Below are 23,272 nucleotides of genomic sequence, written 5' to 3'. Positions count from 1 at the left end.
AAATTTAGATATAATCAGTTGGTTACTTTATGAACGACCAAAGATTTTTCACAGATTACATGCATCTTCTGTCAGTTTCACCTTTCCTTCTTTCTCAAATGTGTTTGGAAGGCATGCATATGTTCCTCATCTTGCTTCAAAATCAACATTATACTAGTTTTATGCATGTAATTANGTCTTCTCGTCACGTGCCGAGGCCTTGTTGCCTCACCCATATAGCTTAATTCACGTTCTTATTGAATGAAGCGGGTAGCATGCTACCTTTCTCTCAAAAAAAAAACAAAGGAGACGTGCGCCGAGGTTTCTCATATTTGCCGCATAAGAAGACATGCAGATGCCGACTACTTCTAACCAGCTTGCCAATGCAGGCTTGCAGCTGCAGATGATGTGCAGGCCACTACTCCTTCACTGATCAACAGCTGTCTAAGCCAGTTGGATAATATATATATATATATATATGATTAATTTCATACAGATTCCTACAAACATAATGAATGACAAATATATCCCTACAAAATTCCACTTTTATGTATTGTTGCTACAAAAATTCTAATATTTTCAAATATATCTCTCTAGTTTATTACTGTTAGAGAATTGTTTATATTTTGAATTTTGTCATTACAAATATGTTTCTTCAAAAGTCACAACAGTATAATATAAGAGGGGTAAAAATGTCAAAAATTAATCAGGGTTAAGTGTTTAACTTATGATTAACTAAATTTTTCTAGCGGATTCTAACGGCAGGAACATTTTATAAAAACAACATATGAAAGTTGAACTTTATAGCAATATATTTGTCATTCACTATATTTGCAGAAACCTATATGAAATTAACATATATATATATATATATATATATATATATATATATATATATATATATATATAGAGACCGGCTATGGTGCTTGTAAAAGTACCCAGCACTTGGTGCTTTTAAATTTTTTACCGTTAGATCTCTGCCTTTGATCATTTTTACCCGTTAGATTATACTATTCAACCAACCACCCACTCANTCATAAGAGTATAGTAGCCGGACTCTCTCTCTCTCTCTCTCTCTCTCTCTCTCTCTCTATATATATATATATATATATATATATATATATATATATATATATATAGAGTCCGGCTACTATACTCTTATGAGTACGATCGACTTCGTACTCATAAGTTATTTTTGATGATAGAGCTTTCGAATCGACGATCCATACCGTTAAACATTATCTAGAGCATTTAAAACTTATAGAAATTAAATTTTATGATTTTTCGATATCATTTACCCTACGATCAAAAGCTCACAAAATTGACAATTTTTAACGGCTGGTATGAAATATTTGCTAGTTGAACGGTGTAAAAGAATAGGAATAGGTTGAATTTTTGATAGAAAATTCTATTCACTACCTAAATAAAGATCAATAACTCCAATCTTAAATTGAAAGATCCGATCATCCATTTTTAGGATGTCGTTCGATTTTGACCGTTCATTTTATACCCGCTTGATGGACTTTATAATGATTTCGAAAAATTACGAAATTTATTTTCTAGAAGTTTCAAATGCTCTGGATCATGTTTAACAGTGTGGATCGTCGATTCAAAAATCTTAACATCGAAAACAACTTATGAGTACGAAGGGCTCTATACTCATAATAGTATAGTAACTGGGGATAAAACTTCACTGACAACAAACTCTCCAATAATGTCTCGTTGGAAAGCTCATGATTTACTGTAATATATATATATATATTTTGCTTCCATCTGATAATTTGTAGTATTTTTTTAATGCTAAAATTTTTTTAAAAAAAACTTTAAAATGCCAAAGAGAAAGATATAATTTTTGAACAGAAATAAAAATAACACATGATGATAAATTGAGACTTTCCAACGAGGCGTCGTTGGAAAGCTTCCCGTTCAAATTCTTTTCCATAGTTAGGGTTTTCAAATTCATGATTCTCCCTCTTCTATTCATTATTTATGGATCCCACACCTCTTTGTTCTCTTCTCTTTGTGGATACTACTAGTGTTCAATTTTTGCATTTTGAGGTGGATGTCCAACAAGAGAGTTGGGAGAACTTCTCCTGAACATTATGTAATGATTTTTTTTTTTCCTTTTAAAAATCTCAAGCTCTGAGAGATTGATATTTTTAATATTTTGCTTTCAGGCTCTTTGATCGACCTACAGCATAGATTTGAATTAAATAATAAAAAATTAAATGAAATCCTCTAACTTTTTGATAGGTCTATAGCGTGAACTTGAATTGATTAGGAAAAAATTAATTAAGACTAGCAGTTTGCTAGGATTTGAACTCAGAATTTTTTGCTTTGACATCATATTAAAAAAAAATTGAAACAACAATTGGTCTCCAAAATATTAGACTAGTAGCAAACATTGTCTTTAATATTCGTATTTAACAACAATTATTTTTTCCTGTGATCTCGTGCACTTTCACCGCATCATCTTATAGTTTAAATTTTCACTTTACTACCTTGTGGTTTACTCTTTGCATTACTACCGGTACACTAATTTGATTAAAAAGTGATATATTATATAAACTACGTGATGATAAAATTTAGCATTTTGTTAGTTATAATTTGCACTAAGACATCTTGTGATTTATAAAATGTAACACTTTACTATTCTTTTCCTTATGTGAAACCCAAAAAAAAAAAAAAAAGAAGACATAATATTTCACTTATGTGATTATTTTTATGAATTGAGCTCCTATACTTTTAAAAATATCAAGTCATTAATGACTGTAGGTTTTAGATTTTTGGATTAGAGGGATATACGATTACGAATAAAGTTGAGCGGACTGTTGGTTGAATAGTATGATCGAACATGTGGAAATAGTCAAAGAGACAGATACAACGGCGAAAAATTTTTAAATATCAAGTGCTTGGTATTTTTAAAAACACTATAGCCGAACTCCTATTTTTATATTTATTCATAATGGAATCATATTCAGATGTAGCTATTTGAGAGAGAATCAAACAACAACAACCTTAAACAGCATAAGTATATTCTAGTCACAATATCACTGGAGGATAAGGATTTGTAGGACTTCAATAAGTTTACAGAGAAATTATTATCTTGGTTTGTAGTTTAGTTCTTGTAGTTGTCCTTTTTTTTAAAATAATAAGCCGGCAAAAAATATATGTATATTTTATTCCTCTGTTGACTCTGGGCTCCTGTGCACAATTGGCAAAACTTATTTCTTTTTTTGATGCGATGCAAAGCCTGAGTCTCTAACTTCTGTGTACTACTTCTGTGACGCCCCGACTTCCCAGGGGGTCATCCATCTTAGGACTACTCTCGTCCTAGCACGCTTAACTCTCTTAACCTCTTGGACCTTACAACCACCCAAAATGCTTAAGCCGGGTTAAGAGTTTAGCCCTATTATATCTTATATATAAGACTATCTGGGGTCTCACAATTTCTTAACAATAAATAAATAAATAAGATCTGATTTGCAAGTCATTTACAAATACATGTTTTAAGTTTAAAAATTTGCATTTTAATAGCTTTTTTTTTCTTTTGAAATTATTATTTCGATAACGATGATTACTGTGACCAGTAGTTTGAAAACTTATCATCTACGCCTTAGTACGTATAATAAGGGGCTTTTTTATAAAATGACCCTCTAAAAAATTGTAATTGGCAAAATAACCATGTAAAAATTTTATTTGTAAAACTAACCCTCCTTTCGCCACGTAGGCGCCACGTCAGGATTTTTTTATAAAGACGGTGAATCGTTCGCCGTTTTCTCTTATTTCTTTTATTTTAAAGGCGGTAAATCGTTCACCGCTTTCTCCCATTTCTTTTAAAGACGGTAAATCATTCACCGCTTTCTCCCATTTCTTTTAAAAACGGTAAATCATTCACCGCTTTTCACTTATTTACTGTTTCTTTCTATATCCCATATAATCTTAACAACTTTTAAATCCTAATAATTTATCCATATAATTTCATATAAAGGCAGTTAAGATTATATGAAATTATATAGATAAATTATTAGGATTTAAAGGTTGTTAAGATTATATATAATTTGTTAGAATTTTTATGTGGTTGTTAGGATTATATATGGAATATAGAAAATAACAGTAATAAGTTATGGGAGAAAACGGTGAATGATTTACCGCCTTTAAAAGAAATAGGAGAACGCGGTGAACGATTCACCGTCTTTAAAAGAAATAGGAGAACGCGGTGAACGATTCACCGTCTTTAAAAGAAATAGGAAAATGCGGTGAACGATTCACCGCCTTTAAAGGAATAGGAAAATGCGGTGAACGATTCACCGCCTTTAAAAGAAATCCTGACGTGGCGCCGACGTGGCGAAAAGAGGGTTAGTTTTACAAATAAAATTTTGAGTGGGTTATTTCGCAAATTTTAAAATTTTAGAGGGTTGTTTTATAAAAAAGTCCTATAATAAGCGCATAGAGCAATCCCACCGTTTGTCTAAAACACAATCAATCAACCTGAACAATTAAATTGATGGCTGGTATGACAGCTGAGGCTGATCTTGCCTCCGATAGAGGGCGAGATCTGTTCAGGCATAGAAAATTTCTGCGCAAAGAATTGTATGAGTGTGCACTGCGAAAAAAGAATAAGGCATGGAGAGCCTGTTATTAGATGACTATTGCCTGAATCTTAAGATAAAAGAGGTGAAAAAGATTGGAGGAGGTACATGTTTCCTTTACTCTGATTTGCCCACTCCTGACTTGGGATTTTATTATTTTTCTAGATTTGATCCAAGATTATTGATGTAATTATAAATACAATATAATTAAAAATACATACAGTTAAAAATACAACAGCGGCAACTATACGGGTCTTGTTTGATCAGAGGCGGTTAAAAGCGCTGCAACTGTAACTACTTTACTTTGTGACATACAATTAAAAACTTGTATTTATAAATTTATCAGTTCATACATAGGATAGTGAGATTGTTCAATTATAAAGGACAAAATATTTTTTAAAAATTTAGGAATAATATTTTCTGTGCCTTTCAAAACTTCAAAAAAATCTTATTTATTCTTAAGAGGACCATAATGCACTTGTTAATTTTTAAAAATTCCTTCAAATAACCCTTTTTCTTTATTAGGGTTTACTAATGGATTGGGCTTTGGAAGGAAGGGTATTTCTGTGTATTGAGGAGTAAATTTGAAAAATTTTAATAATATTAATTAATGAGCATAGAAGCAAAGGTGATTCAGAAGGTTAATTTTTTTTTTATTTAAAATTACTTTCTCCGACTGCTGCAGTTAGAACTATAACTATTATATGCGTAAATCCAACTACAGCAGTTAGCCTCGTTGTGCAGTTTCAACAATAATAATTAAATTCAAATGCATCGAATCAAATATTATATTTAGATATGTGATTTTATTTCTACTTCACCGTTAGAACTTAGAACCTGCCATTGAATAGGATAGATCTGTGGTGACACAATATAGCATTTTATCTATATCTAATATGCACTCTTACCACCCAACAATGTATAAAAAATATTACTTCACTATCTATTTAACAGTAAAACTAAAACCTTATGACAAAACAAAAACAAAATCACAGGAGAGTTAAAAATATAATTTTTTAACCATAGGGTGGCAGAGTAAAAATGTTCTAAACCATAAGGGGGCAAATTTACTTACTTTTATGGTAAAAATGCATGGAGATCCCTCACATACAAGCTGTTCTGCAACAAACCCCCCAAACAAAAAAACAAAAATACACTACATGCCATTCATGGATACATTTTTCATAGGGGAATTAAGATCAGTATTAACCAACCCCACATAAATAGTATTAATCATATATTTTACGTAATTTGCAGATCAATTTTAAAGCACATATTCCCAAATGTCTCAAAAATACCTCGTTCAATTGGCATTCGTAGTTGTCGACAGAAAACCATCCAGCCGAAGATCAGAGTACAGTTTCTGGCGATCTATTCTGGTGTGTGTTTTAGTCGTATATCCATATAATGAAGTCGGCATCTTCGTTTACCGATTTATGCTCCAATTGGGCATAGGTTCTCTATTCTTCCATTTGAAGGGTCGGTTATAGGACGAAGTTTAATCTCGTAAAGCTTCGGCCACAGTTTTCCAGTTACTGCAGAATAAGAAACAGAATAAATAAAACAAGAGTAAGGTATGCAAATGCCTTTTTTTCTTTTTTTTTTCCTTTGCAAACAGAGGGGGGGAAAGTGAATAGAAGACCGAAAAGCTCACCAAATAATCGGTTCATTTCCTTATCCCAAGCAATGCCGTTCAAAACATCTATAGCCTGGAAAGATAGGAATAACAAACAGTCAATACATATGTTAAGAAAATAACAGGAAACTCGTGCTTTACGGACGCATAATTCTACAAACTAAAAATACCCAAATTAGTTGGGTTATACAGAAATATGGCTTTGGCAGAACAATACTGTGACGATTGAAATCTGTACGTTAAATTTCGACGCAGTGGAAAAATGCCACTCACAGAATTTGGAATCAAGATCTTTAATAAGTCAGATATATTGATCTCGAACTTCTAATTGTGTGACCTGCTAATTGTGTGAGGATTCAATTTTTCACTTTCTAATGAATTCTGCGAGTCCTATGTACTACAATGATTTGGTCATGTTCACTGATGTGACTAGATATAGAAATGGATTACACAAAGTGTGTATTAGAAGGCTAATGGAACCGTCGAAGACAGTTCAATCTATGTAGTTGTTTGAATAAAAGAATAGAATGAGATTTCTCGAAGAAAAGAGAAACACAATGATTTTAATTCTGACAATGAGTCCTAGGATGAATTTCAAAGAAAAGGCATTCTAAACCTAATTGTATGAGCGACTAACTTATATACATAATAGAACACTGTCAAAAGAAGATAAATGTAGGCAGCGCATAATGATGGTCGACAATTTTGGCAATGCTTAAGCAACTAAATTGGAATTACACCGAATCTTTGAATTACATCAAATCTTTTAGTATATCAGTGGCTATGCCTATCTTTCACAATTGCAGGTAACAACAAGATTGAGATGAACGTCTATAAAGAAAAACTTGATGAAACTTTGGAGTATAGTGTAAATGAAGGTAACAGTTGAGAATGGTCTATGCATATATATATATATATGATATACACAGACCAAACTTAGAAGGGCTCCAATTTAAATTCACAAAATATTGGCATCAACAACAGAAATGAAATTTACAAGACAAGATAAGAAGCTGCTGTGTGTAACATGTTTTTGCCCATAAATTACAAAGAAAGATGAATATAGTAACTAGAAAATTGCAACAACAGATTAGACGACTTCATTTGCATCAATATCTTTGCAAAGAAAAGAACATATATAAAAAAAATTTTAAAAAAAGGGAGAATGTAACTCACAGTATGTCCAGATTGTAACAAGCGTTGCCTGCAAAGTTGCTGTAAACACTAAGATAGCTGACTCCCAAAAATTATAGAAGAACAATGTAAAATGACCTACCTAAATAATTCAGTATTAAATCCAAAAAGAATTTGGTATAAGGTGCGTTGGTTAAAGAAGAATACCTTAGCTCATGAAGAAGAATCCAACCAACCACGAGACCGTCTTTATGAGAGATTCTGGCTATGCAATCTGTCTACATGTCATAACTATAGTATTAATTTTGAAATTCAACATGCTGATTGCTGATTACTAACTACATAAACAAAAAAGTTGTGCGTATTTTCACAACCCACTTAAATAACTGGCTAGAAGTAATGCTCACAAGCAGACCATAGAGAAGTATCAGCAAAATGCATCATATATTGTTTCGTGTGAGAGAGCCAAAAATCAATCAATACAGTCATGTTATCTAACATGGCCACATTCATGGCAAAAGGAACTTTGGAAGAGCATATAATCTGATAATGTAGCTATTATACCCAAGATGGAAGAGTCCTACAAAAAAAATTATTATAAACTATCGATTTTGAGTCACATGATGCATCCTAAAGACTTTCAGTCACATTAATTCCCAAGTCTTGATGGCATCCTCATGCTCCATCATCAAACTGTGTATCACCTGAAGGGACTCAAACACAAGGAAGAATAAACTGAACAAGTAACATATGAAAATGAATAAATTAAGAAAAAATCACCTAACTGGAGCCAAACTTCATTTTGCTCCCTAAATATTAATTGTTTCTATCAACAGTTCAAACTCCATTAAGTGATTTGATCAAAGTCCTATAGTCATCTTCCCTACAAGAGTTGACAAAATTCTAGAATGTCATCAGAGTCAGTTAAAACTACTCTATGTGGCATTCTAGTTAGCATTTAACTGGGATTATAAAAGTAAAAGTGTTACAGCAAATGTGTGCACATGACCACCTCTGAAATTTTTAATTCAGAACTTCCGGGTGCACATGCTGAGGTGATACTTTTGTATTCTGCAGACTAATTCATAGCAGAGTAGGATGCCTTGATGTGCAGTTTCAAGTAAAAGACATAAACCCCAGACTGCCCTTCACTCTTATGGAGGCAAACTGCTGGTAGAACACAATTGAACTCTTGAAAACATTTGGCTAGCCACTTTGTACAACTTGAAGATCAGGGACCAAAAGAAGATTTACTACTAGAATAATAATAGCCTCCCATTGCTAAACATACATCCTCAAAAAAAAAAAAAAACAAACAAATGTTGGCGCAATCAAAGTTGTTCAATCATGACATAAAGCAAAGCAAGAGGGAAATTTTTAATGCATTAGAATGCAACTGTTGATGCCGTAATCACAAAAGAAATTAAAATTTCAGATAACAAATATCTAATAACAAATGAATCATCTGAAACCAAGAGAAAAAGTAATTTCAACCACCAAATAATAATGAACAAAACCACAAAAAGGTACATGCCAAAATGTATATTGACTGGGTAAATAGTAAGATACTAGAACTACGCCATTCAAATCAAAAAGGTAAAAACTATCTCACCATCCAAATATTTGCCCATACTTCGCCATTTACATACTCCAGTTCATTAAGAAACGGAATTTCACGATCTTTGTACCTGACAGTTACACTTTTTATAGCTGCATCAAGTGAAGGAAAATACAAATGATAAATCACGTGTAGCAAATAAAAACACTGAAAAGAATATTATATCAAATTCATAAAAGAACAAAACCTCTCAAGGTCCTAGTATCAAGCTGATATAAAGTTGAGCTTCCGTCACTCCCAAATAAAACTTTTCCATCAGTCGCCAGTCCCCACCCATCTTTCATGTCATGAGTAAACAACTCTCGCTGCAATCACATTTCGGAGAAAAATTATGCCAAATTTTGAAGCAAATTAGCATTAGGCAAAGGAAAGAGCAACTACAAATGATTTATTAGGTAAGAGTATCTGAATAACTAAAACAAGCAAAACAACAATCCCAACTCACTTTTTCTTGCTGCATTGTTATAGGGTATATCTAGACAAGTGTGGTGGAATAAGAAAAAAAAATTTAAGTCCAACATAAAATGGCTGAGTTCAGAAACTTCCTAAGTTAAATGGGTTTTAGATCACAAAAGGCATCAGTGATAATCTAAGAACAAAAAACAAGAGTAGCATTAATACAAAAGGCAGGAACGACGTGAATTATTACATCTACTTATGGAAGGCAATAGGACTTTAAACAGTTGAAGAGAAACTATAATCTTTACTGGAAGAAAACAAGATGGACAATAATTTCAATCATACGATGAAAATCCCTAAGTTCTAAAAAGTAATTATTTTTGCTCAATTCAGAAATCACAATATGATGACTAGATAAGGGACTTCATGGTACATAATGTGAAGGTAAACAGACATACAGTTTTCCGAGTTGAGAATTATTACTTCAGACAACAAATTCGTTTTACATCAAGCAGATTAAATAAAGAGAGCATAACTAATAGACTGCAATATATACAAGGATTAGATAAAGCACAAACGTTGCTGAAGTTGTATCGATCATATATGAAACCAGTTTTCCGCAACCAAGTTACTTGAAACAACCTACATAAAAGATTACATTGTAAGTGAAAGGAACATCATAGAAAACTCGAAAAATAGTTATTCATGTTGGATTCCATGTTGAACAATAGTCTTAAGAACAAATGTTTCTCAAAAAGTATGCCGTTGACGAAGAGAAGCAGAGCAACACTGTTAAAAGTGACAAATACTTGTAGTGGTAACTCTAGCATGTGTGAATGTCATATAACTACTCAAGATAAATGGACAACTTTCCAAGGCAACTATTAGACTAGCTCATATTAGATGGACCAAAATGCTGCTTTATAGGCCAGGCTATTCACTTTCATCTTTTCCAAAGTTGATAGACTTAATAAAAAACACCCAAAACTGAAATTCACTAATGAGGAATCCACTGAATGTGACACCCCAATAGTCCCACATCGGATGGGAAAGGGGTTGTCATTGGGTTTATAAGAGACTTAGACACTAGTAATAATAACTGGGCTTAAGCATTTTGGGCCGTTGACTGGGCCCAACGAGTTATTATTGCTAGTGGGCTGGGTCGTTACACTGAAACAACCAAATTGAAACTCTTTGAAATGAGACTAGAAATTGGGACTGAAACCAGAACTATAACTTTAAACCTCGACTAAATGATATGAGCTTGAACAAAGCGGGTATTAAAGTAGATGTTTCTGACAATGGGTTAATCAGATAGAATTTTCAAAGTTTAATATGCATTGTACAGCCTAAAGTTGTAGGATAAACTAATAAATTTGGGCAATTGAAGATATAGATGAGCAATCATGTATTACTAGGATAGTAAATAAAGATTCATCCGTCCAAATAACCTTTCACCTAAAAGAGTAAGACCTTCTCCAAATAAAGATCCATCCATTGCATGATAAGCCTGTACCTGGAAGTAGATCAACAATAAAAAATGATGGCTGTTAGAACTGCTTGCGTAGTTGAAATTCACTAGCGTGAGTACTTTTATTGAGAAAACACTCTTATCTTCAAGTTTCTTTATGCATTATTGCACTAATTAATCTCTACTATCAACCACTGAAATGAGGATAAGTTTCTAGAATGCCTGAAATTAACTTAAACCCATTAAATTGCATGACCGTTTGACTGAATTTAACTTAAACTCATAAAATTACATGACCCTTTAACGCATAGATAATTTGAAAACTGATGAATGGCTCTTAGTAAGTAACACATGTGAAAGATATTGAATAACAACCACTTAGAAAAAATGTCAAAAGTAATGTTACTTCAAAATTTTCTGGCTTCAAAAGATTGTCGTCGTTAGAGACATCAATAGAGATATAAGTTCTGATAAATGGGGTCGGTAATATGAATCTCGTTTTCTGCAGCTCTATCATAGCAACTTGTTTCAACATAAAAGGGTCATCATATATTTCCTCACTTTATTTGTGTAAGTCATGTTATGGCTTAGGAGTTAAAAAAACTGGGAGTGCATCTTCAAATGATTCTACGCAACAGCACTTGTTCAATAGATTCTACCGAGCCATATAGGCTGCTAGTCAGTTCAGGTCAGTGTATGAAGTGTTTACAGTGGGCTTATTTTCATTTTCAGTAGATTCTGGAAAGTCACATAAGAAACTGCACTTTAGAGAAGAATATGTAAAAATTGAGGGGCACACTGCAAATTGGTAATGTTGAAGGAAAACACCCTTGCTTGTTAAATAATAACATGAATTAGGCACATGATGATACTTGAACAACAAAATGATAGTCACACAACAAAGATATAGTAATAGCATGTAGACAAAAATATTTACCTTTCCTGTCTTGAGAAGAACCTCTCGAACTGATGACTAGATTTGACAAATAGAAGAAAACAGAAGTTTCAGTACAGGAACATAAAGCTAAGCAAATCAAAATTGTGCAGAATATGTTATTTAATAAAGCATGTGTCAACAATTACATATTGTGGGCGAATAATTGCACCATTAATAGTCCTGCTTAAGAGGAGTATGACACCTCAAAAACGGGGGTTTTGAAGACCAGGAGGTAAGTTTTATTACTGACAGCAAAGAAACAAAGTTACTAATAAGAGAGGATTAAAGTGGTAAACTACGAGGTTCTTGTAGAAAACCCACAAGCAATGTGGGAACTGGGAATAGTGTTTTTAAGTCCTAAGCATAGACTCCCCATGCGTGGCATAGTTGACACTGTTAAAAATTTATAATATGCAAATGGCTTGCTCACATGGGTTTGTCATAAAAAGAAAATTCTTGCATCTTCATTAGATAAATAACAATGTGAAATAGAGTAACTATTTATTGACTGGACCAATGAAGCTTAAGGCACATGCACGCGAAGAAGAACAATCTAATAAGTTCCTCTTTAGACGAAATGACATACCATACGAACATTTTAAGAAAGATAAATCAAAGCAAACAGGACTGACAAAATCTTTTTTACCAAAGAGAAATACCATTGCTTAGTTAAAAGTAGAGGGTAATATCTCACCTGCGGACAATCATTTTTTTTAAGGTAATTAACAGATAATCACTATAGAGTAGCAAATATGTTAGTTACAAGATATCATCTTACCCTTCCATAAAGACCTGTGGACTCAAATAGTGTATCATTCCCTCCATATAATAAGCCCTGCAAAGAAGAAAGAGAAAGAAGTAAGGTATGCAACATGTTCATGGATTTTAAAAAAAAAACAACTAGCCAACAGATCAAAAGATTTCACAACTATAACTCCATAAGAGGATCAAGTATCAGGACCAAAACAAAAACTAAAGGTACAAATGCTGAGATGTCTATCAACTAAGTGTGTATAAATGTTAATTTGAGACATACAAGAGAATTTTTCTCCTAGTTAAATTACATGAAACAACCAAGTTCTCCAGCTTAAGTTGCCAGAGAACAATGTTTTTATATTTTATCTTTAACATCCATAACGTTTGGGATCGAGATTTTTTTTTTATATACGCCCAAGACGCAGACTTGAGAGACTAGAAGTCTGGCAAGGTTCGAATTCAGGATATTCTGATCTGATACCATATTAAATTATATGAAATAATTTAAGTTGCCAGAGAATGGTGTTTTTATATTTGATCTTCAACACTCCTCACAACCTACTTCCTCATATTATGATATAAGAAGAGCCACACAGCAGTCTGAAACAGCTACCACATTTTAGTCCTCCAAATTCTAGCAAAATTTCGTCAAAGATTCATTGTTTTTCTTCCTCCAGAATGTTGGTTAGCTATCGTAGGCCAATTCACAATGATCGGCAAAAACAGTAACACAGATCCATAACATGTTTTCATCGTTATTGGCAACAAAAAAACCCAGAAACAAACCATAAAGGCGAATTTTTGCGGCAAGTACGAAAGCAGAGCGAATTAGCTTGTAGTTGAGGAAGTTAGTCTTTGTTAAAAGCTAGTTAGATAAGCCAGTCTGCCCATGCAAGCAGGCGGGTAGTAAGCTAGGTCTTGCATCAGTTCTCAGATACAAAAGATTCTACCCAAAGTATAACGATACCCAAATAACAAATTACATGGGGTAAAAAGAAACAACCAATAAGCAAAATGTGCCTTTTTTGACATAGACCCCTCAATTTCTGTTTCTTTTTCTTTCTTTTTTTTTTGTGTGATTTAAGTTATGCGGCTTATGCCCATCAATGAAATCGGAGTTTTTGTTAAATTTAAGAGTGATTCTACTAAATTTAAAGTTCTGAATACTTTTTCCAGCTGATAGAACTGCAGATCTCGCAAATTATCACAATTTCCCGATTCAACGAAGGAAAACAATTCGAATTGAAACAACGGGAAACAATTAACCATTAAAGGAAGCGTTTATATCAAAAATAGCCTATATTCGAGTGATCTCCTTACATTTCAACCTAAAAATGGAAAGGGGGAATCGGAGAGAGAGAGAGAGAGAGATTGGGAGAGAGAGAGAGAGGAGAGAGAGGGATACAGAGATCGATCTTACCTGGTGAAGGCGCCGGGATCGTGCGGGAACTCATTGATACATCGAAGGAGTAGAATCGAGCGGAGAGGGGATTACCCCTCCGCCATGGGAGGCCGAAGAGGAGGACGGGGAGGAGGAGGAGGAGGAGGAAGGAGACGACGACGAGAGCGGAGGGGAGAGAGGCGACCTCGGAAGTAGCTTCGATAGCGAGAGGATGAGGAGAGGTGTTTTAAAGCGCGGAGGAGGCGGAGGTGGCGCCATTGTTGGTGGAGCTCGAGCTCCGCTCTTGGGGTGGCTCTGCTTTGGCTTCTTGCCCATTTTTGGGGGTTCTTTTTTTTTTTTTTTTCCTTTTTTTTTTCCTCCTCAGAATTTAAGTCGAGCAAACTCGATTTTCGGGCTCGATAAGCGACTCAGTATAGATATATTTATATATCATAGAGAGAGGAGAGAGAGAGAGAGAGAGGGATACAGAGATCGATCTTACCTGGTGAAGGCGCCGGGATCGTGCGGGAACTCATTGATACATCGAAGGAGTAGAATCGAGCGGAGAGGGGATTACCCCTCCGCCATGGGAGGCCGAAGAGGAGGACGGGAGGAGGAGGAGGAGGAGGAAGGAGACGACGACGAGGCGGAGGGGAGAGAGGCGAGCCTCGGAAGTAGCTTCGATAGCGAGAGGATGAGGAGAGGTGTTTTAAAGCGCGGAGGAGCGGAGGTGGCGCCATTGTTGGTGGAGCTCGAGCTCCGCTCTTGGGGTGGCTCTGCTTTGGCTTCTTGCCCATTTTTGGGGGTTCTTTTTTTTTTTTTTTTCCTTTTTTTTTTCCCCTCAGAATTTAAGTTCAGCAAACTGATTTTCGGCTCGATAACGCACTCAGTATAGATATATGATTATATATCATAATATATATATATATATATATATATATATATATATATATATATATATATATATATATATATAGTTGGACCGGGCTACTATTAGTAGCAAAATTTCATTATTGCTACCAATTTTTTAGCCTTTGGATCAACTCTTTTCATTATTTCTAACCATTGGATTAAATACTATAACCTAGTGGGGACCACTCAACCCTAAGGGGACCATTCAACTCTAACCAACTAATATTATTTCGATCCTATAATTTTTCATCCAAGGATTAAAAACTTGATAGCAAAAAGAGCGTTTTACTATTAATAGTATTCCAGCCTAATTCTATATATATATATAATAAAATTTTTATTATTTGATTTTTAGCCTATCTAAATATAAAGCTCAACTCACTACTAAAATAATTCATTTATATATAAAATTTCAACCATTAAATCAAAATATAACGGGTAAGATCTTATAAATTTATTGTTTACATATTCTTTCTAATCATTTTAAATTCATATTCGGCTCGTGTTCGGCTCGTTAATAAGACGAGCAAAACACGAGCCAAATTTTTCGGTACTTTAACAAACCATGCCGTCTTCGGCACGAGTCGACCCTAGCTCACTTGTGTTCGGCTCGTTGACACCCATAGTTCCCATATTAGTAGCAGGTTGTTTGGAATGGAATTTCGATTATTAATAGTCTCAAGATATACAAATGGATCTGAGTTGGTAGGGCTTCCAGCCAAATGAATTTCGTAACGGAGTAAGAGTCAAAAATAAAAATAAATAAACAATTCACACTAAATAGGCCTTGATCTGCCAAGATAATAAAGCAGAAAAATGGGAGACCCTTTTCTACTTTTGATTTGCTTTGAAAAATTTTGCTCTGATCTGTGGACATGCCCCAAATGGAATAGCAAATGAGGGCCTTGTATTCTCACTCCATCAAATTGTACTGAAAAGTCTTTGTTTGCGAGGCATGGACCAGAAGAAATTGTTTGGTCTTAAGCGGGAACTGTGCAGAAATTTCAAGTACATATACTTATTTGGCCTAGTTAGCACTTTAAAAATATTATTTAGTTTGCAATAAACCTGTTCAAAAAAACAATAAATTTTATTTTGCTTTTGCTGGATGTCAATGGGTATGGATATCTAAAATTTAATCCGAACCCGAATGAAACGGATATATCCGATGGATATGGATATGGATATGGATTCAGATATGGATATAAAAAATAAAAACCCGACGAATATAAATTCAAATATGGATTTTGATTGTACCTTACCCGAACCCGACCCGAACCCGATTTCATGGTTCAAATTTTCAGGTTCAGGTTCGGGTTACGGATTTTTGGTCGGGTTCGGGTTTGGATATGGATTTTTAAAATCCGTCGGATTCGGGTTCGGGTCTCAGGTTTGGAGTCGGGTTCGAATTCGGGTTTTTAAAAATCCGCCACAAATCCGATCCTTTGACATCTCTAGGCCCTACAATTGTCCAATAGGAGTCTTTTTTTTTCTTTTTTCTTTTTTGAGAGAGAGAGAGAGAGAGAGAGAGAGAGAGCATACTATCCACTTCGTTTATTTTTTCAGAAATAAACTTAGCTAAAAATGTGAACCAACTAAGATTTACTTCGTTTATTTTTAAAAAAATAAACTTAGATGAAAATATGAATCAACTAGGATTCAAACTTGAAACCTCATATATCAACCACCAAGCATTTTGCCACTTGCGCTAAGAATCCGTCAGTTCCAATAGAAGTCTCATTGACTATTGGTATTAGGGGGAAAAGAAAAACCTGTACTCACATCCATAGTTAGTTAATTCGGATTCGGCAAAAATTCGGTACGGGTATAATTCGGATAAAATTCGTCTTCTAATTTTTAAATTCGTTGAAAAAAACGGCTAAAAAACGGATTCGCCAATTATTCGGATACGTGATTTATACGGATATTATACGTTCACTAATTAAAAATTCGGGATCAAAAATTCGGCTATTAAATTAAGTTTTTTTTTTTCTCAAGATTTATGCTATTAGCATAAATATTCATATTTTTTAAGAATATAAGAATAAAGAGCTACAAAATTAAACTAAGTAAAAAAAAATAGTAAACTATATTATGCCTCAAAATAAAGAAATAATTAAGCAAATAGAGATCAAGATAGTCCATATTTAAATTGCTGCATTTCTAATACTAAAAAGTTATGTTTCAAAAATTAAGTAGAAACCCCACTGAGTCAATGGTCCATGAAAGACCACAACAAAATTTTCTTTTGCAAGTGTCGACAGTACAAGATCATGAAATTGATTAGGTATAATAGAAGAGTTCCTGGTCCCTTAAGTTAATTAAGATTATTTAGCTCTATGTTTGGGTCTTCTTTGTGCATAACAGAGAATGGACAGATTCAATTAAGCACTCGAGATTAAGGCCCAAAATAAAAATTAAAATCAATATGCGAATCTATACAAATAAACTAGAAAATGATGATTTAATCCTCGACTATATCAATATGCGAATCCGAATTAACTAACTAACTATGAATTAACTAACTATGATTTAATCCTCTTTGATCTTCGATTTCTGAAGAGGAGGGCATCCGATGGCGTTCGGCGAGCGGCCGGAAGGGAAGAGGGGGAGGGGAAGGGACCGCGACTGCCGCAGGGGTCGGTGGCAGGGCCGCACCGCCGCAGCCGCAGGGGTGAGAAGTTAGGGCAAACCCTTTTTTTGGGAGGGGTGGGTGTGGGACTCGAGGTGGGAAGGGGGCGATCATTTCACTTCAGATTTCAGAAAGTGTTTTTTTTTTTCGGCCTATTGGGCGACAGGGCTCGGCCGTGACTCGTGAGGCAAAGCGGGTTTTGGGCGAGGCAAAACGGGTTCTGGGCCGGTTTTTTGGGCCGAATTATTCGCGAATTCCGTTTAATTCGCGAATAATTCTTTTTACCCAAAAAAACGCGAATTTTTCCGAATTTTTGGGAAAAATACGAAAACGGGAGTTTTATTCGGCATTTCAAAAATTCGCGAATAATTCGCGAATTAACTAACTATGCTCACATCCTCTTAACAACAGGAGGCTGTAGCTGCAAACATATCAACTTTGCAGTTGAAGCCGAAAAATGAAATTAGAAGCAAGGCCGAATAGACTCCAATATTTGCATCGAATTCTGTCAAACTTAACAACTGTATAAAAACTTCAATCCAACCTTCAGCTTCTGCTTTTGGGACTTAGAAACTCATTTTAATTTTCCCATAACTTCAGCTGCTTGGCAGCTGCTAGGCAGCTAAAGCTGTCCATATAGCTCCTATTCGCAAGCCAGCATTCTCGCGACAAAGCTTCGCTCGTGTTTTCGCAGGCGCGCACACGAGCTTCCGCTTGAGCAAACAGCACCTGCAAATGCTCACACGCACATAAACTACCACATACACATACACACGGATATTGATATACATGAAGTATGCTAGGAAAAACTGCTCGGCAACCCCGCCCTTATACTTCTTTTCTTTATCAAGCAAAGTGCTCACTATACCTCCACGTGCGATGAGATTCAAACTGGGTTAAAATATCAGCGAACCGACCTAGCAGTTGTCGGTCTGTAAGCGACTTGAAAAATACATTGCCCAGGAACCAGGGGTGATTTATCAACCTCTCTCTCTAAGCGGTGCGCAGCCCAAAAGCAGATTACTTCAAAAAAAAGGGGGGGAAATTGGTTAATGTTCCGATGCAATTTGACATAGAACAAGCACCACTATACTATGCGAGTGCAGAAACAAATCTAAGCTTTTGTTGTTACCAACACTAATCAAAGCATTGCAGTCTACAATGTACTATAAAAAGGTTTTAAACAACATATGACATCCTGGTCTAAATAGCACAAAGAAAGCATAGTTCGCAAGTTAGCCAAATCGAGCTTTAGACAGCCTTCAGAGAAATATGGTGTGCTCATCATTTTCCCCTGAAGAGAGCAAAAAAGGGAATTTGTCAATCTCGTAGGTGAATAAACAATTGTCGAGGTTAAAGACAGAAAGTGGAGGAGTGTTAAGGAGCGCTTACGTGCTCATCATCAAAGTAATGTTGTCTCCTTTCAAGAGAATCCGCCCTAAACATACGAAATTCATGCATATTAGGAACAAGTTACAAAGACGCAGAAAACAGTGAGAAGCAATAGAAAACCCAACAAAGATTACTGACCTAGTGGTTTTTTTGTCTTCTTCTTGACATTGATTTCATCGGCTTCATCCAGAACCAAGTTCATGTACTCATCAAAACCCTGCGCCATTTCGGCATGTCATGTCAGTAAAGACCTTGAATGACTACTCTCAAAAATATAGCGCACATCCATTTAAAATATTGAAGACATGATTCATTACCAGCCATATACACCCCATAAAGGGAATATGGTTTCTAAATAACTATGCAAGTTGACAAACAGAAAATACAAAATAACACCAGCATATACTTAAGAATTGCAGTTCACTTAGTCCAAACAATAAGTCTCCCAGGAAGATCTAGCAAATAGCACTACTTATTTCTCATTAGGAGTGACCAGAATACTGTAGCTACAAATATGTTACGAGAAATTTTGGCAACCGTATGCAACCAATCAGGAATTAAGGATTTGAAGATCGAGATATCAAGCATGAAATGATCTCATTTAACTGATCCAGCAATAAATACCAATGTTAAGCACGCGATTAGATCAAAGCCAGCCCCACCTAGAACAGAATTTTCCTTACTTTTCTCTGCAAACAAATTCACCAATATACAATTCATCATTTGAAGATTGCTCTATCAGTTTCTAATAGTGTCATCACTCATTTTGCCAGTATCTAGAATTTAAGGTGGCAAAATACAATTCAGACTCAGGGGCTCACAGAAAGATTTGCAGAAATAGCGGAGATGATGATTTGGCGTAAGTTTAATATCTTATAATCACAAGAGTCTAATAGACAGGTACAAAGCGGAAAAGTTTAAAAGAATACAAGATTTCGGCATACTTGTAGATATCGATATGGACAAAATTATAGCAGAAGTATAAGATTTGTAGTTGAAGGGTAGAATGGGTGGGAGGAGCATTTGTACAATTAGTGCTAGAAGAAGAAAATAATAATGGGAATATAATGCTAGTAATTTGGATGAGATGTTGCAAAAGATTCTTATATTAGACTTGCTTATTGGAGGTTTCAAATGGCCATGCAGGAAGCAACTGAGAAAGGTTCAACTACATGCCAGGTAATAGTACTTTAGACAATTATGGTTAATCAAGAAAATTTTTTGGAGTTTACTATGGTGTGTGATAGAGAAGAAAAACAGTGACTTCAATAATGTTAGGTCTATAAAAATGAAGACCAAAATCTAATGGCCAGAGATAAGAAGAATAAGATGCAATAGAAAGCTACCATCGCAGTCAAGCAATAACAAGAGAATGGACCAAATGCATAGGCGATGATTGGCATTTAGGCAGGGTTGCCGCAAAAAAATAATTTAGTATAAAACGAGAAACCTAACACCATTAATGCAATTTGACTCCTAAAAGTTGTACAAAACCACTTTACGATATCTCTTGACAACAAATGTAAAAGGGCTTTCTCATATAGGTTCCTAACTTTTCAGACAATTTCAAGAACTTTTCATCCCTCTATATGAGTCACTTGGCATAAACTTTTTCTTCCAAGTCAAGTCCCCAAAGAAAATATTTTATCAACAACTTTAAATACTATCCCTTCATTACATTTTTGCTCTTGTAACTTTATATGTATATGAACTATAATAGAGGGATATGGATATTTATTTTAAAACGACAAATGGCAGCAAAGAGACAAAAAGTTAAGACCATTATATAACAACCTGATATTTCGGTAGCAGATGCTCCGTAAAGACTTTTATAAAGAAAGCATAAAAGTATGGGATTTCTACAAAAAGATGAAAAGTTAGAGGCTTCTATGGAACTGTCAGTAATGCCAGGGACCTGCATATATATATGTTCCAATGTACAAACTTCCACCCAAACTAGTTATTATAAAGAAAGAAAAGATAAAAAGGATCATATAACTTCACAACAAAAGCTGCAAAGAATTTTCTGCAACACATAAACTTGAGCTAAATAATCACAAAATTACTTTGCACTATAGAGTTGTGATATGGCGACAACCATGACAACTAAGAAGTAGCAATTATTAAAAGTAAGAATCAGGAAAAATATGATGAAAAACATTCTAATGTGTAGAAGTTTCAAGTAATATACTAATAGCCTACATACCTCAAAAAAGATACTAAATAGGTTATAGATTTCATATTCCAAAATAAAATAGATAGATTCATAATTTCAAACAACAAACTAACATGGATAAATAAAGTAGGGAAAATAGAAATATAGAGTAGGGAAAAATAGGAATACATAATAATAGGTAAATGCCTAGGAATCGAGTACAAACAACCTAGTCCTAGGTACCAATTAAAACAATGTGGAAGACACAAGTAAATATATAAGGAGTTCGGCTATGGTGCTTGTAAAAGCACCAAACACTTGGTGCTTGTAAATTTTTTACAGTTAGATCTATGCATTTGATCATTTTTACCCATTAGATTATACTATTCAACCAACCACCCACTCAACCCTAGGGGGCCCATATCATCCTAACCGCACATCGCTTAATCCAAGGGCCGAAAACTTACAAGCACCAATGACTTGGTACTTTTAAAAGCATAGGAGCTCAATTCAATATATAAGACTTTATACAGGAAATAATATACATTTGAAAGCATGCTTCTAGCAGATCTAATCCAATACAGATAAAAAGGCTATTTGTAAAACATATAAAGAGTTTCCTCCTTTGAGAACACATACATCTAGATAATCTTCAAGTATGCCACTAAATTAGAAAATATGACCAAAAACCACTGTTTCTGTAAGTTATGGATACTGAGTACTTACTAGAATAAACTCAAAGACCACTTTTACTAGAAACAGCAAAAGCTCCCAGTACAGAGATATTCTATGCCACAACCCCGACATCGCATAGTAAAAAATCGTTCTCTCGATCTATCTTTAAACACATTAAAAAAAAAAAAAAAAAAACTCAATACTAATTTCTATCACTTCTCATGTTCTATTCCCCGATTCGAAGCTCGTTTTCTTCAAAGTAATCTACTATGCTACTAATTCATTCTTAAAATAAAATCACTTCTTCATCCATTAATCTAGCTCATAAATGCAAAACATGCAACACCTTCATACAAGATGACAACCGATTCACCTCAAATATCCTTGAAATGACTCACAAACTGCTCCAATGAACATATTAACTCACAAACTGCTCCAATTAACATATTAATTCTTTGTTATGGTACAAAATCATAGAATTGCATAAAAATTCACAGAAGAAAAAAAGTGAAAATCTTATATTCAAGAATTTATAGCACAATCCAAGATCAAAGCAGGGAAAATTACAAACAAAGTAATGTAAATTGCATAACCCTAAATCTCAGAGAAGGGATATGGCTAAGAAACTCACAATGATCCTCCCTTCGATCCTCAAATCTTTCTGCTCGAACAGCCAAATCTGGATACGAGCTTTCTACACCAATCCAAGAACCAAAACAAAATTAAATAAACAAAAAAAAATCAAAAAACATATTTTTTTAAAAAAAGAGAGAAAAAGATTGCGGAACATGAGAGATCCAACGCAGCTTACACTTTGAAGAAACCTGAATATGAGATTCTGCACCCCGAGAGAACATAGAAACAAGGGCATCGTTAGATCGAAAAGAGTGGAAAGAAGGGGGAAAAAAAAGCAAAAATTAGGGTTTGGACGGGGGAACATACGATGGGTTGGGTCATAATCCTCTGGACCTTGGTGGACGCCATGGCTACGAGCTCCGCCTCCGCTTCTCGCCCCCTTTGGCCCTAGCTCCCTCTCGCTCTCGCAACGACGAGGACGACGACTCGCTAAAACCCTAAATAGAGTAGTGAGGATTTTGGGGAGGGAGAGGGGAAAAGGAAAGCGAGGGTAGGGTAAATTGCACTTCTAGTCCCTGAACTTTTAACCGACCTTTATCTAGTCCTCAAACTTCTTTTTTGGGTTAATTTCATACAGGTCCTTGTAAACTTAGTAAATGACAATTATATCCCTACAAAGTTCAACTTTTATATGTTGTTCCTGCAAAAGTCCTGATGTTTTCAAATATGTTTCTTTAGTTTGTTACCGTTAGAAAACTGTTTATATTTTCAATTTTATCATCACAAATATATCTCTCCAAAAGTTATAACAGTATAATATATAAAAACGTCAAAAATTAAGCAGAGTTAAGTAATTAACTTATGGTTAACTAAATTTTTCTAACGGATTCTAATGATAGGAACATATTTAAAAATATCAAGATTTTTACAGAAACAATATATGAAAGTTGAACTTTATAAGAATATATTTGCCATTCACTATATTTGCAGGGAGTTGTATGAAATTAATCCTTTTTTTTTTCAAATT

The 23,272-nt window shown here is 34.6% G+C and overlaps 2 protein-coding genes across 2 annotated transcripts; both read right to left on the bottom strand.

Moving 5' to 3' along the window:
• On the bottom strand, positions 5,619-14,700 carry LOC109728507 (glutaminyl-peptide cyclotransferase). Its single transcript, XM_020258920.1, is given in 13 exon segments — positions 5,619-6,106; positions 6,226-6,280; positions 7,384-7,411; positions 7,549-7,619; positions 8,954-9,051; positions 9,147-9,264; positions 9,937-10,000; positions 10,810-10,874; positions 11,767-11,802; positions 12,545-12,604; positions 13,945-13,982; positions 13,985-14,152; positions 14,406-14,700. Coding segments are annotated over 13 exon segments (1,197 nt in total). The 3' UTR covers positions 5,619-6,005.
• Positions 18,472-22,776, bottom strand: LOC109728558 (small nuclear ribonucleoprotein E-like). Its single transcript, XM_020258983.1, has 6 exons — positions 22,612-22,776; positions 22,481-22,507; positions 22,301-22,363; positions 18,978-19,056; positions 18,840-18,885; positions 18,472-18,741 (listed from the first exon to the last, which is right to left on the bottom strand). Exons 1-6 carry the CDS (start codon positions 22,651-22,653, stop codon positions 18,732-18,734), a joined length of 267 nt encoding a protein of 88 aa, XP_020114572.1. The 5' UTR covers positions 22,654-22,776; the 3' UTR covers positions 18,472-18,731.

This window comes from Ananas comosus, linkage group 24 (assembly GCF_001540865.1).
Source record: "Ananas comosus cultivar F153 linkage group 24, ASM154086v1, whole genome shotgun sequence".
NCBI lineage: Eukaryota > Viridiplantae > Streptophyta > Magnoliopsida > Poales > Bromeliaceae > Ananas > Ananas comosus.
This window is presented reverse-complemented; position numbering and strand designations above follow the sequence as displayed.